Source organism: Seriola dumerili, unplaced genomic scaffold (assembly GCF_002260705.1).
Source record: "Seriola dumerili isolate Sdu_G_001 unplaced genomic scaffold, Sdu_1.0 BDQW01001417.1, whole genome shotgun sequence".
NCBI classification, from domain to species: Eukaryota; Metazoa; Chordata; class Actinopteri; order Carangiformes; family Carangidae; genus Seriola; species Seriola dumerili.
The window spans coordinates 475,185-490,048 of NW_019175672.1; the positions used below are offsets into that span (position 1 = coordinate 475,185).

Sequence of the window (14,864 nt, forward strand, 5' to 3'; positions counted from 1 at the left end):
TTAGTTAGGGTTAGGGTTAGCTGATGTATATTATTTCCATTCCACATTGTTTGCAGTAACCTGATGGATCTGGTGAACTGTTATGTCTCTATAAATCATAACAGAGGCAGTTCTCCAGCCTCACCTCAAAATCATCTTTTTAGGAACATTATGAATTTTGTTTTTGTTAAATTTGTCTTTTCTAATATTTTCATAGATCCACTAATTCTTACACTTCTATAATGTTTTTGTTAGTTGGGGCGATGTGTATCCGTCTCCAGTGTGTTGACTTTGGAACATGAGTCCAGTTTTGTACAGTTGACTCCGGGGGGGGGTATCATTTTTCCTTTGGCGGAAAAATGGAGAAAATGGCTGGTAAGTTCATAAATTTTATCAGTAGCATCACTGATTTTAGACCAGGGGGCTGAAGTCAAACAAATAACTAAAACATCACAGTGTGGCACAAGAGGGACCTACTGAACCTTCTGTAGTTTGTTCTGGTAACTTTTATTTTCTATTAATATTTTTTGCAGGCTGCAGAAACACATTTAGGGTTTGCTGTTCATTCTAGGGCAGCTTTGGGAAACATGTTTATTTGCTTCTTTTTTGAGAGACAGATGAGAGGTTTAATACCACTGTCATGTCTGTGCTCCAAATGGTTAGCTTAGCGTAGCATAACAACTGGAAACAGAGGGAAACAGCTAGTCTTATTCGAAAGCTCACTGATTAACACCTGGTGTCTTTTTAGTACAAAGAAAAACAAAAACTGTAATGTAAAAACAACACGGCTGAGTTTATTTTCTCCGGATCTGAGATCATCATTCAGTTCTGTATCAAGATGAATCCTGTTCAGATACAGGTGGAGGACTGAAGCTGCTGCTGCTCCTCTGCTAAATGGCTGCTTTCAGTACGCAGGCTGTTTGTATTACGTCTCCTCTATAGTCTCAGGTTAACACATTATATTTCAAATTTCATTAATACAACATGCAAACATGAAAACCCAAGATAAATCTGAAAGGTCATGAGGTGATTAACAAGAAAGTTGTTGCTAGTTAAATGATGTTTATCTTTTCTTTTTTTAACTGAGAAATACTCAATCATTTTACATTTTCAAGCCTGTAAAACTACAATGTCATAATTTAAACCTTTAACACTGAGAAGGTGGTCCTGACCTTCCATATTGTGATGGAAAAACACCCCTGTGAGTTCCACGGGCGCCACGTAAATCAAAATAACCTGTACTCTGTGGCCGCCTGGTTCCACCCACTCAAGTTCAAACTCAACCAATGATGATTTTTTTCTGCCTCAGAGAAACGTTGGTGCGACTCAAACCGTCGTCAGAGCAGAGCGACCACACAAACAGTACAGACTGTGTAACCACTGTTTGACTCCTGAGGCTCACGTGTGGTTTTGTGATAAACAAGTTCAGTCCAGTGACGGCGATTTAAGGTTTTTATTGTGCTGTAGTTGCACGGACTGATCTATCCGCCCATCCGTTTAATCTCTGCACTGTACATCACTTTCCATCCATCTGCACATCCATTTACCCATTAACCCATCTGCCAGCGTGCATCAGATCATGTCCACGATGGCCTTCACCCCACTTCACACAGCACTAAATGATTTAGACTTAGCTGTAAAAACACACTCAGTCTGATGTTCGTGAAAAGAAAACACACACGAGTCACACGTCCTGAAAATGTATTTGATCATGGAGAATATAGAATAATCTAATATACCAGAAACCCATCCACCGCGCTGTTATTCCTCACCCCAGGCCAATTTCAAAATAAAATAAAATTAAAGAGACACATGCTAACAGATTAGCCGACAGTGTTCAAACTCCACAGAACAAAAGCAGCAGTGAGGGGGTCAGTGGATGAGTAATGGGAGGAAAGAGGGATGTCTGCTGCTCAAACAAGTCGCCAGGAGCTATTTCAGGCCTGGAGTTGTTTAACAAAGAGCCCTTATTTCATAAAGTGGTCCATTTATTAAAAACAATGGTCATGGTCTGGAGTTGGGAAAGTGAAAGGTTGAAAGTGCTTGTAAATGTCAAATAGGCCACTTAAAGAATGGGACTGGGGTGCTAACAGCTAATATTACTCCAGCTATTATTGTGCTGGATCTGACAGAGGAAGTGTTGGACTGTGTGAAGGCTGATGGGTAGGGCTGTTTGTTTTATATAGAATATATTCATCAAAACACAAGAGCTGTCCTCCACAAACCAGCTGCATTTGATCATATTCCCACAATTTTAGAGTTGATGATTGATGTAATTGTGCTGAACTTCATAATTTTCATTTTACATTACATACATCAACTACATTTCAGAGGGAAATTATGTATTTTTGACACCAGTAATAAATTCTTTTCACTTCAAAAATCACCAAAATTGGCAAATTGCCGAAACATCTGCCTACATCTGTAAAAGGAAAACAGATCTGTTTCAGTCATGGTCTGTAAATAAAGATGGACGTAGCCTCTGTGACGTCACCCACAGGTTTCAGAAGAGGAGTTTTGAAGCTAAGTGTGAGCTGCCTGCCGTCGCCATCTTGGCAGTGTCTGACTCCGCCCCTAAATCCTAGCTAATCCAAAAATATTCAAAGAGGTTGGGCCCCCCCAACTGTCACTCAAAGAGGCCACACCCTCAATTATGTATAACGTTAAGCCATAATAAAATGTAAACAGGTGAGTTATATAAACAGGTGTCATGAAGGAGGTACCAGGCTGTAAACATGTTTATTTCTGCTGTAAAGTTGGACATTTTAACTTGGGAGTCTATGGGGATCGACTCACTGTTGGAGCCGGACTCTAGGGGTCATTAGAGGAAGTGCAGTTGTTGCTAATTCAGTGTTGCTGTTTCATGTTTCAGCCTCCGGGTTTGGGAGTCGGCAGGATGCTGTTTTATTATAAGATAAATGTATGAATTCCTAATTAGTCTGATTTGTCTGACTTTTCAGCACATTTAGATAATTGTGTGAAGTGTAACACAGAGGTGGGTTGTTTCATATACAGCAGGGGTTATGGTTGATCTGTGACCTCCTCCTCCTCCTGCTGATATCACACAGACAAATGAAGCTTCTTATCTCAGCTGCAGATGTTTTGTACTTATTTTGGAACATTAGCAGAGTTTTCTCTTTTCTCAGAAACTCCAACACCATCTCACACCAGACACCATCCAGTGGAGTTCAACCCCCCCCCCCATTCATCATCTGTTAGAAATGAGTAAACAGTGTGCACACGGCATCATGGGAAAGACGATGACACAAAGCAGACCCGCCAAACAATGAGAAATGGTTTTAAAGGAATAGTTCAACATTTTAGGAGAGAGATTTATTATCTTTTCTTGGCAACAGTGACATCAGAGTGTTAGTCTTGTGCATTAAAGGACAAGTTCCACATTTTGGGAAATATTTGAATTTGATTGATTCCACTGTCACATTTGTACGGTTAATATTACAGCTACAGCTGGCAGGCGGTTAGCTTAGCTTAGCATGAAGACTGGAAACAGTTAGTCTGGCTATGTTTGTAGGTGATGAACCCACCACCCAGCACCTCTAAAGCTCAGGGATCAACATCTTATATGAATCTGTGCAGAAGCCAAAGTGTAAAAACAGCCACTTTGCTGCCATGTGACATGTTCCGGGATTGAATAAGTTTTTATTCTTCTGCGCCGGCGACAGTCAGAGCGGAAGCCATATTGTTTTCAGGTTGTCCGTCTCATTCTCGTGGACATGATATCTCAGTAAAACCATGATGGACCTTCTTCAAATTTGACAAAAACATTCACTTGGACTCAAGGACGAATTGAATAGATTTTGGTGATCAAAGGTCAAAAGGTCAAGGTCACCTCACAAAACACTTTTTAGCCATTGCTCAAGACTTCACAGCAATCATGACAAAATGTCACAGAGATGGTTCATATTTTCTCTGACTCTGGATAAACAGGGATGTAACCTGAAACTAGTCTGAGTGGAGGAGGCAGACAACCACGAGGAGGTGAATCTAGTTTTTTCTTTAAATGCTGCTTTTCTATCTCATACTGAACTAAACTCTTCATGTTTCCATATGATATGACGGATGTGAGCACATTCCTTCTGTCAGTGATGTTAAAAATGATATTTCTGCTCTATAAAAAGGCCAAAAGCTGCTTAAAGAGAGAGAAAAATAGCTTCACACTGAGCAGCCAAATGACTTGACGGATGATCTTAGACAATGCAGAGATTTATTGACTCATCCTTTCATCCACTCATCCTTTCATCCTGCCTCCGACTGAACACAAGCTGACAAAAACTGACTGACTCTTCATTTTCCACCCAGGTGAGTGAAGTTATTGCATATTTTGGCTTTGAAAGGTCGAACATAAAAACACTGTTAGCAGGTCAGTGAGCGGGGGAGTCCCTGCTCTGTAATGTGGAAACCCTCCTCTCACAGCTCTCCGTTAGCGCAGGCCTCCATGGACACCATACTGGCAGGCCTGAAGCCGCTGTACTGTCCGTCCGGACTCGAGTACTCCTCCCTGACTCTCTGCACGCAGCACCTGGGGATGGCCGGGTGGGTGCCGTCGGATGTGTCTCCAAATCTCCAGCTGATGTACTGTGTGTAGGCGCAGTGACGCAGGGCGGTGGTCTGGCCCCGATCGGCAGGGGGAGATAGAGGGTGCCGGTACAGGAGGACGGCCTCCAGCAGGGGGCGGCGTAACACCAGCTGTTCGAACAGAGGGGAGGAGGTGATGCAGGCGCCGTCGCTCTGCCTGCAGCACAGCTCCTCTTGCGGGAGAGAGGAGGGAGTGCAGCAGTCACACCTGCACCAGGCCGGACGGTGAGGTTTGGGCTTTGGGTCGGGTCTATGGTCCAGAGGAGGCTGAGCGTCCTGATCGGCAGCGACACCGGGCTGTAGCAGACAGAGAGCGGCTCTCAGGTGTCCCCTGTCCTCCTGTTGGGACAAGAACATGTTGCTGAAACCCACATGACCAAAGCTGTGATTTTAACTTTTCACTTTCACTGCAAATACTGATCTGATTCAGTTTTTCACTTTACAGGACTTTGGATGAAGTTAACTGATAAATAAAAACTTTACTTTTAGTGCCTAAAACTTTTGCACTGTTCTGTACATTTTTCAGTATTTTGCAAAAATGAAAGTTTTTCTGTAGTAATTGTCAGTTGTTTCAAACCTCTGAGGTTGAATTCAGACTGAACGTTACACCAGGTGTCACTTCATCACTTTATTCCCCATTCTTTCACCAAGACCCAGAAAATAATGCAACACAGCAATAAAGTATATATGTGTAAGTTATTATTATTATTATTATTATGACAATGAATGACAATGAAATTAATTATCCAAGAGCTGCTCTGTGGTCATTAATAACATTTCAAGCTTATTTCACTTTAAATGTGATGAATAGAAAAACGAGAATAATACTTCATATCTGGTTTCAGATAAAGTTACCAGAAATTCATCAGTCATGTTGCTTCAACGCAGAAGGTTTCACTTTATTTGAAGCTAATATGTTGGAACAACAGATTGATACTCAGTCTTAATTTCTTTATCTTTCGTTCGTTAAAGGTCTGTGTGGATCTCTCTGCAGCAGGTTTACCTTACGTGGCTGAACAGACATGGGTTTGACGTCCTGTAAACTTTTTTTCAGCGATCTCTTCACCAGTCGAATGTTGCTCTCATCGACGTAGGAAACACAGAGGACACACTGCAACACACCGTCACATCACACCGTCAGACAAACGAGCTGATTACAGCGATTTAGAAACATGTTCACAGCTACAGAACATATGACATCACATTGTGGGTCAAATCAAACCGTTCGTCACCTTCTGTTTGTCCTGGACCGGCTCCACTTTCTTCTCGGAGTAGTTCTGTCCGACCTCTGCAGAGTAACAGCTGGTTCCAATCAGCCAGTCGAGCAACACGGTCGTCTGGAGGAAAAGACGAACACACACCGTCACACTTCATCCACAAGACGCGCCACACATCCTCCACAATCACAGCTGAAGCGGAAGACGATGCAGAACCTCTGATAGCCACTAGAGGCCGTCTCCAGGGAAACGTCACATGTACTGACATGAACAATAAAGACCCAAACTTCCCCTTTAAAAGTCCATATTTTCTTCTTCTTCTGTGTTTTATTTGAAGTGTTGATCCATCAGAAGATATACTTGTGGTTTTAAGAACCAAAAACCATCTCAGTGTAGTTTTACATCTCCTCTCTCAGGCTTCTCTCTGGAGCTCTAGTAACAACAGGTCTGTGAGCCAATCAGAAGAGAGGAGGCTCTGAGCCTCTCTTCTGATTGGCTGACTGTTTTCTGAGTGATCCAATAAAAATATAGCAGATTTCAGGTAAAAACACTCAGAGAAACCAAATCCTGCAAGGTTTGGATGGTGGGTCCAGGTGGGCGGGGCTTGGTGACTGCTTTGTTGTGACATCACAAAGTTCCAGAAGTCCTGACGGCTGGTTTTAAGGCTCAGTTTCTGAATACAGGCTGTGTGCATTTCTCTGTGGACTGAGGCTTTGATACTTTCACAGTATTAATATAGAAGCTAGAGCTGATCTATAATCACACTACACATGGACACAGACCTTTACACTGGATGGGACCTTTAAAAAGTGCAGATCTCTATTGTTAATTCCATTTTCTCTAATGTTTGTCATGTTGTTTATCTTGAAAGTACATCTTCACTTTCAGTAACTTGATATCAAGGCTCTCAGCCAATGACTGCTGCTGCAGCTCCGGTGAAACATCCTTGTTATGGCACAAATGCATTGTCATCATTGATCACGTGATATGTGGAGACAATCTGCACCACAGACCACAGTGAGAATTATATTTTTGCCTATAGGACTTCTAAGTTAGTGGGGGGTGGGGCACTTGTTTCTGTTGCAGCCATAGCTCTTAACATCACTCAGTTTATTCAGCTCTCTCTGGAGTGAAAGTCGTTCAGTTTGTCCAGATACAGACGGCACTCTGGACACTGACTGCCACTGTGTTCAGTCCTAATGGAGGATAAATGCATGAATGGACTCGTGTGTGTGTGTGTGTGTGTGTGTGTGTGTGTGTGTGTGTGTGTGTGTGTCAGCAGCTCACACTGTGTGGTCTCTCACCAGAGCGTAGTATGACAGCGTTGATCCAATGTAGATGATGAGCTGAATGAAGCTGAATCTTCCCGCCTGGAAAACACAAACTGTCACTTGTTTGTTTTCATTTGCACATTTTTTTGCTGCACAGTTTAGAAACACAGAGGTCAGACGTGACTCAGGTTGAAGACAGTTATCAGTCATTTTAGCTGGAACAAGCAGATGAAGACTATGTGATACTGTCAGTCAATGAGGAATAAGAAAATATTTACACTACTTCAAGAAACGGGACTTTAGGGGGTTAAATGAAAGAAAAAACTAATGAATAAAATGAAATGGAAACTGTAAGAAACACAGAGAATCCCTGACAACAATATATCTATAAAAATCAAATCCCTAGAACTCAGAGAGACTGTACTCACCTGTCCAAAGACCATGACGTCAAACCTGATGCCGAATGCTTTGTACAGCGTTCGCTCCTCCACTCCGTTCACTGTGTTGTACTTTGCATATCTGATCAGAGACAGTGGATATGAGAAATAATAAAAGACACACAGAACGACCTTTAACCTTTAACCTTTAACAGGAAGCAGATTTATTTACCTCAAATCTGACACATGTACTGAAACTGGAGGACTGATTCTGAGTGGAAATTAACGTCCATAACATTTTGGGGAAGTGTTAAATTTTTACTAGTTTTTGTGTAAATTCAAGGTCATTGAGACAGAAACATTTTCAGATACTAATTCTAATATATTAACTGGCACAAACTGACAGTTTTGACCTTTGATTATACTATAGATAATAGGTATGCGATTTTGAATTTGACCTTTGACCCCAGCGACCCTCTCTGACCTGAAGTTGAGGCCGGGGTACAGCGTCCTGTTGCTCTCCTTCTCATCCAGCCGCCTGAAGGAGTATCTGGGCAGGCAGCGCTGCATGAGCCGGTCCAGGTTACAGTCCCATTTGATCAGGATGCCGATGACGCCACCCTGTGGACGACAGTGGAACTGCATGACATGGACTGCAGTGACAGATAGAGTTTTTTAAGAAAATAAAATTCCAAGGACCAAACAAAAATGATTTGATGAGAAGTGAAGAAACATCAGCTCGTTAAATATGGAAACAAAACTGAGACAACACTGACTCTCCACTTTCATCCACACAAACTCACGAAAGTCTGAAGTGGGAACACTTCCTCCTTCTGGTCGACAGGTCAGTTTCATTTCCACTTTACTTGATGATTACTTGACCCAAAGAAAGAGAAAGTGGGTGGAAAAAACTGCTCTGGTCTTATAATGATGCAGCTTCCTGAGATTTCAACAATAAAGTTATTCAGTAAAATCTTATCACAGCTGATTGGAACGATGACCAGAGCCAATATTTATTAAACTTGTAAGAATGAAGCTACAGGAGAGTCTAAAAACAACCTCGGGGTCGGAGCAATGAGACATTTATGAATAACTTCCTCTTAAGTGTAAAAGTCAGCAACTCTCAGAGATCAGAGAAGGAGTAGCCAATCAGAGATATAGATCGACCCTACATCTGCCACATTGCAGATTCTTATTCAGGGGGTTGTTTTTCGACAAGAATCAACATTTTTATCAAGTTCATCAGCATCAAGTTCATTTTATTTGTGTGAAATATTTCCAGGATCAACCTACAACAATCTGATACATTTATAATTTAAAAATATATAAAATAAGGATGAAATAATAGGAAATCTGATCAGTCTGATCATATTGTAACACAACAAGACACTGATTGTAAATTAAACCAATGTCAGATTTACTCTTGATGTTTGTTTGCGTCATAAATGTCAAAAAAAAAGAAAAAGGACAAAGTGATGTAACATCCTGTCAAATGTTCAAATACAAATAAAAGATTAAAATTAGTCTTTTGTACTTAAACTGCTTCAGCTGATGTGTTAATATCAGACAGGAAACATCAGCTGATTCTGTGCTTCAGTCATGGAGGAACAGACTCTGCAGCTCTCGCACATTTAAGAGACTCAAGTCAAAAGAAGTTTGATTGGTTTTATTCTTAAGTTTGTGAGTAAAAGTGAAGGCGTTTTACTTTAATCCAAGATTTTAACCTTGAACAGTTTGACTCACACGGGCCCAGAACGACACAATAAGATCCACGCTGTAGTAAAAATGAACTCAGCTTCCACAGCAGGAACATTTGAACATGTGGTCTCACCTCGACGGCCATTACAGAGAACTTTTCCCCGGCCTCTCGAACCACGTCTCCCAGTCTGAAGATGGGACACAGCGAGTCGTTTCCTCTCTGACAGCTCCTCAGGTAGGCGTCGTTCATGTTTGGGAGGATGTTCCTTCTGCAAAACAAAAGACAGACTCACAGGGAGTCAGAGTTTCTCTCCCAGTGAGGAGAAGTGATGGCACCTGAAAAAGATGAAACCCCTCAAAGATTTTTCTTCCAGGATGATCAAGTACAACTGTACGTACTAAATATTTAACTTGTGAACACTATAATAAAACACAATGACAATGTTATGAAACTGGTGAAACAACAGTTAAATTCAATGAATATGTTGATTGAAACCAGGGAACGTTTGGCATCTCTGCTTGAAAATGAATTAAATGAATATTCAGGTGATTAATTTTCTAATCAACTTAGTGTTGCAGCCCCACCTCCAAGCATAAAACAGTCTCACCTGAAGAAGTTGAATGCAGGGAATCGGATGTTGTTTTTGATGAGGACTGTGAAGTTCTCCGCTGCTCCCAGCAGAGCAGGCCTGCAGCAGAGAAAACTCTTCATGTTATCATATCATCATCTGAACAAAACTAAAAGTCTGCAGCAGCAGCGGCAGCAGCAGCAGCAGCAGCAGCAGCAGCAGCGGCAGCAGCAGCGAAGCTACAGTGATCAGTACACAACAGGAAACTGATGTTGGATGGATGAGACATGAAGGGACAGCTTTGCTTTTCTTAGCTGTTTACCTCCAGTCTGCAAATGTTTGGTCTGAGTAAACGTCGTGTTGTTGCCTAAATCATTTGATGGAGGTTAACATGTTCACACGCCGTCATGATGAGAGCTATAAACTGTCTAAAGTGTTGGACAAGTGTTCACTCTGAGCTGCTGCAGCTTCCAATCACAATGTGCATATACAACAACCTGTATAATACGAATTTACCTCGGAGGGGTCGTCTTGCTTTCGATCGGACACCAGGCGGAAACCTCGCAGGTCTTCTTCAACACGTCAAACTTCACACACGATCCCGTCTGAATCCCTGCAGAGGACAGACACGCAGTCTGAAGAGTCACAGGTTTGATTTCTGCAGCAGCCGTGACCCAAATTCTTTCATTTAGCCGAGAGCCGAGAACTACAAGTGGCCGAAGCTGAAGCTGCAACACATCAACGGCACATTCCTCCGCTCCGTGTGGGAACAGGTGTGAACTGGTGACGAGCCCAAACAGACAGTTTAATATCCTGTCTTCATTTTCTGTGACGCTCCAGCTTCACCTTGTTTGTTCAAATTAAATGACGGAGTCTTTGTTTTCATCGGTGCCAAATATTTTGCTCCCAGAAACTGAAAAATCTAAACTTGTGAAAGAAACTGGATGAAAGAAGAGGATTTGTGCAGAAAAGCCAGATGCACTAATGATGCTCCAACACACACTAAAAACTAATCTGGTTTGATGACATCAGTTGTCAGGATTTCTGGGTAATGAAGTTCTTTATAGTTCCTGAAAACATCTAGTATTTCTCTGCAATATTAAATATTAATGACTAAATAAGCAAATCTTTGTAGCTTGGGCAGAAAGTTTGGAGTTCTTGTGGGACGACGTGGCTCATAGTGAGAGGCTAGTTAAGGAAATGTGTTATCAGGCCTTTTAAACTTCACAAATTCAAACAATTGTCTTCTTGGATAAAGCTGGCATTTCCTATATGTTAACTTATTTATTTTCCTATTGTCAACAAATCCCATGAAAACACCAAAACCAAAATTGCATTAGTCCGTCTCTAAATACTGTCCGACCTCCCTCCCCTGTCTGAGGCTCTCGGCTCTACATCCATTGGTTCCTACTGAAGACAATATGTGTTTAAAAGGAGCCAACAAGGGAGTGACGGACGGCAGGAAAGAAGAATGGTTTACTGATATTTTTGGGTTATGAGGTGGAATAGTATTTTTTTTTCCTCAATATTGCAATTATTATTTATTATTTACTTTATTTCCTTCTTTCTCTTCAGATGTTTGTCGCATCACCACTGTTTGTTTGTTTGTCATGTTACAGCTGTTTGTATTAATGTTGAAAAGCAAATAAAGATATTTTGGAAGAAAAAAAAAAAGAGCTAACAAATATAATAATTTTCTAAAAAACAGCTGGACACTGCAGTTTGTAGAGCATTTGTCAGGGACTATTTTCAGCAGCGGATTGATCCACATTTGGTATTTTGTGCAGCAGGACGGTCGTGTGTGGGACTGAGTCAAGATTAAACTTACAGTCGTGTGATGTTCATGATGATGAAACATGTCACCCAGTGCAACAGTGGCTCAATGGTGTGTTTTCAATAGTGTTTGAACAACAATGGAGCTCTGTGGCTCAGAGGAGTAGGATATATGACAGTCTGATACACACACACTTGTAAGAAGATATGCTCATTGTTAGTTTTTTTCATGGGATTTGAATTATTTGAATATAATATCACCAGACTTATTCTTCAAAAACCAACCAAATGTATTTTAAAACCATGTAACTGAATCATCCAGTGTTTGCTAAAGGACACCAGGTGGTGCTAACGAGCGCTTCCTGGTGCTGATCCAGGTCTAATAAAAGAAGTCACTGTACCGTGGCTCTGCTGGTCCCAGGCTCCTTTCTCACAGTCCTTATCAGTCCGACACAATCTGCCATTACGAGGAGCCTGGAACATAAACACTGCTGCAACATAAGAAAGGTTTGCTAACTCTTCATCTGAACCATTGGACCGTTGGATAATAAGGAGAAAGCACCTCTGGGCATTTTCCCTGCTGCTGATTTTTTGTCACAATGACATTGGTCACCACAAAGAAGGAGTTTTTGTCCTAAAAACAAAAAAGAAGAATCTCTTTAAAATCTCTTCTTTGAGAAACGTAAAGAACCTTCACAGCCCAGAACCCAGAGGAACCCGCTCCCACCTGCGAGGGCCCGCTGTAGTCCACCACATCCCAGACCACGTCCCCGACTCCCGGCAGGCGGGTCTGAGCTACACCCTTCACCTTGGTGGTGACGGAGCTCACGACCAGGTCAAACTCCTGGTACTTTCTGTTCCACAGCATCATGATGCTGCAAAATAAAAACCAAAACCAAAAAGTTTAAAGGAAATTCGTCCAATTTTACACATCAAGGTCAGGTTGTTTGTACATGGGGAGGACGAGTCAGCTAGGTCTTCATCACTAAATGAAAGCATGGCCTTTTAAAGGAATGGGTGTTTACCAGACAGGAACTCATGAAAGACACCATTAAGTTGCATTATGGGAAATTTAAGACCCATTTTTCTGTTTTTAGCTGCAAAAAATCAGGTTCAGGGCTGCAATTAAAACCTTTTTTCCATTATCAGTTCATCTGCAGTCCATTGTTCTGATTAATCAGTTAATTATTTGGTCTAAAAAATAGTGTCATAATTTCCCAGAATCCTTGTTGACAACTTTATAATGTCTTGTTTTGTCCAAAACCAAAATATATTCAGTTTATATTGATTTAAAACAGAGAAAAGCAGCATATGCTCACACTGGAGAAGCTACAATAACAGAATTTTTGGCATTTGGCATCGTACCATAACTTCTTTTCATTCTTTTAATCTTATGTTAACTTATACTTATATATAATTCTACCTGTTTTACTCTGTTTTAATGTCTGGTTTGAAAAGCTTTTATTTTAATTATTTTTAAATATTTCATAAAAGATAAATAGATACACACACACACAATTTGAAATAAAACATTTTCAGCTGCATTTTAAGGTTCTATACAAATAGTGTTTCTTCCACAGACAGTAAAATACAATGTTTGGTGGGTAAATGTGGAAGTCCATTTCCACCAAAAAACATTGTGCGAGTCATAATAATGTGAAACTTTCTTGAAATCATGACACTGAAACAATGAGAAACTAAGTCATTCATTTTGAAAAAGTGTCTTATTAATTTGAGAAAGTTTCTCTTTTTTTGAGATAAACTCATTTTTTTGACATAGAAAGTAATTTTTTAAAATTATTTTGTACCAAACTGTGATGATTTCACTTAAGAAAAAAATCTGCTGTTTTTCTGAATTCACCAGATTTGATATGATCTCATTTATTCAGAAAAACAGCAGATTTTTTTTCTCAAGTGAATGCATTGCACTTGAGATACTAACTCATTATTTTGACATAATAAGTAGTTATTTTAATAATGTTTCTCATTATTTTTAGATACCAAGTCTTTATTTTGACACAATAAGTAATTATTTTTGATAAAGTTTATTATTATTTTGATATACTAAGTCATAATGTTGAGAAAGTTTCTGATTTTAAAATGTTTTTTTTTTTAATTACATTGGCAGAACTGGGCTTCCATACAGTACAGCCTCGTATTTTAGGCAACTGTATAGGAATACTAGGAATTATTGAAAATACAATAGGAAACAATTGAGTATCTTATGGGCGGTTCCTGCACAAAATATCACATTTTTAAAGCATAGTGCAAAGATAGTTTGGTCCACATCCACATGAAGTTGTTCACTTTCGGTCGGTGTATTTACGGTTACATGCAATAATTGGGAAGCGGGGGTGTGCAGCCGCTCCCCGCGCCTGTAGCAGAGACAGATGCGGGGGCTGAGACAAGCTCACTCACCAGATAAACAGCAGAATGGCTGCGTTCAGACTCCACTTGAGAGAGCCGAGCCGGACGCTCTGGATCCGGACCAGCTTGTTGGTGTCGTACTGACACAGGCTGAGCAGATTGCAGCACGGCATGGTGGTGGCGGTGCTGCCGCTGTTTGGACTGAGAGGAATCTCTGACTCACTTCTTCACTCTTCTTCCTGTGTGGACGGTCACATGTCCAGACTCCTGCAGCTGCTCTCACTTCAACATCATCACAGCAGCTGCAACGTAAAAGCGTTACGTATTAAAAGAAAAAGGACAATAACAGCGTTTAAGAAGGAAAACAAAGTTAGAACTTCAGTAGTTTTTCCATCTTTTTCAATATCAATATTATATTTGAAAGACATGGAAGTTGACCTCTTTAGTTGTGTGATATGTGAAAAAAAAATGCATGTTATTAAGTCTAGATGTTTTCAAGTGGAATCAAGTGGAAAAGTGAGACTGTTATTTTAATAGCCATACACCTATTCTCCATGTCTGTCAAGTCAGTGATGATAAAGTTTGATTGCTAAAAACAAAACCCTGTTTTTGTATCTTTAAGAAGGAAGCAGAGTCCTATATTAGAACATTATCTACCTCATGTAATAGGAAAGCTGTGAAAACCTTCAATTTGTGCTCCAAATGTAAAATATTAATACAATTTTGAATATATATATTTTCTTTAAACATATACTTTGATTGTATTTCTGTCAAATTTTGCATATATCCCGCTGTATATCTGTTTGTTTGTCTTTGTTACTGTTATACTACTTCTTTTGTGCCTTATTGTCTAATGTGACAATTAATAAAAATAAAAAAATAAAGTAAATAAAGTATTAAAAAAATAAAGTACACAATTAATATCTGCTAATCATGCTTAAAATGTTTAATCCTTCACAATGAATTATGTTTTCTAAAGTCATTATATATTTAATTCTGTAATATTTAAATCAGAAA

General features: G+C 40.2%; 1 protein-coding gene across 1 annotated transcript; it reads right to left on the minus strand.

Annotated features, from left to right (window-relative positions):
* Positions 1-4,008: 4,008 nt before the first annotated feature.
* p2rx7 (purinergic receptor P2X 7) lies at positions 4,009-14,034 on the minus strand. Its single transcript, XM_022768098.1, has 13 exons — positions 13,899-14,034; positions 12,208-12,355; positions 12,043-12,114; positions 11,882-11,954; positions 10,224-10,320; positions 9,747-9,827; positions 9,272-9,407; positions 7,925-8,061; positions 7,492-7,582; positions 7,097-7,162; positions 5,808-5,912; positions 5,579-5,686; positions 4,009-4,914 (listed from the first exon to the last, which is right to left on the minus strand). The coding sequence occupies exons 1-13, from the start codon at positions 14,018-14,020 to the stop codon at positions 4,408-4,410; spliced, it is 1,743 nt and encodes a 580-aa protein (XP_022623819.1). The 5' UTR covers positions 14,021-14,034; the 3' UTR covers positions 4,009-4,407.
* Positions 14,035-14,864: the final 830 nt, after the last annotated feature.

What these genes read in the sequence shown, in the direction of transcription:
- p2rx7 (XM_022768098.1), bottom strand. Translation starts at nt 14,020, where the DNA reads ATGCCGTGCTGCAATCTGCTCAGCCTGTGTCAGTACGACACCAACAAG. An exon ending in TCTCTGTAATGGCCGTCGAG is followed by an intron (nt 8,062 to 9,271) that starts GTGAGACCACAT and finishes TGTCGTCCACAG; the next exon opens with GGTGGCGTCATCGGCATCCT. An exon ending in TACCCCGGCCTCAACTTCAG is followed by an intron (nt 7,583 to 7,924) that starts GTCAGAGAGGGT and finishes GTCTCTGATCAG; the next exon opens with ATATGCAAAGTACAACACAG.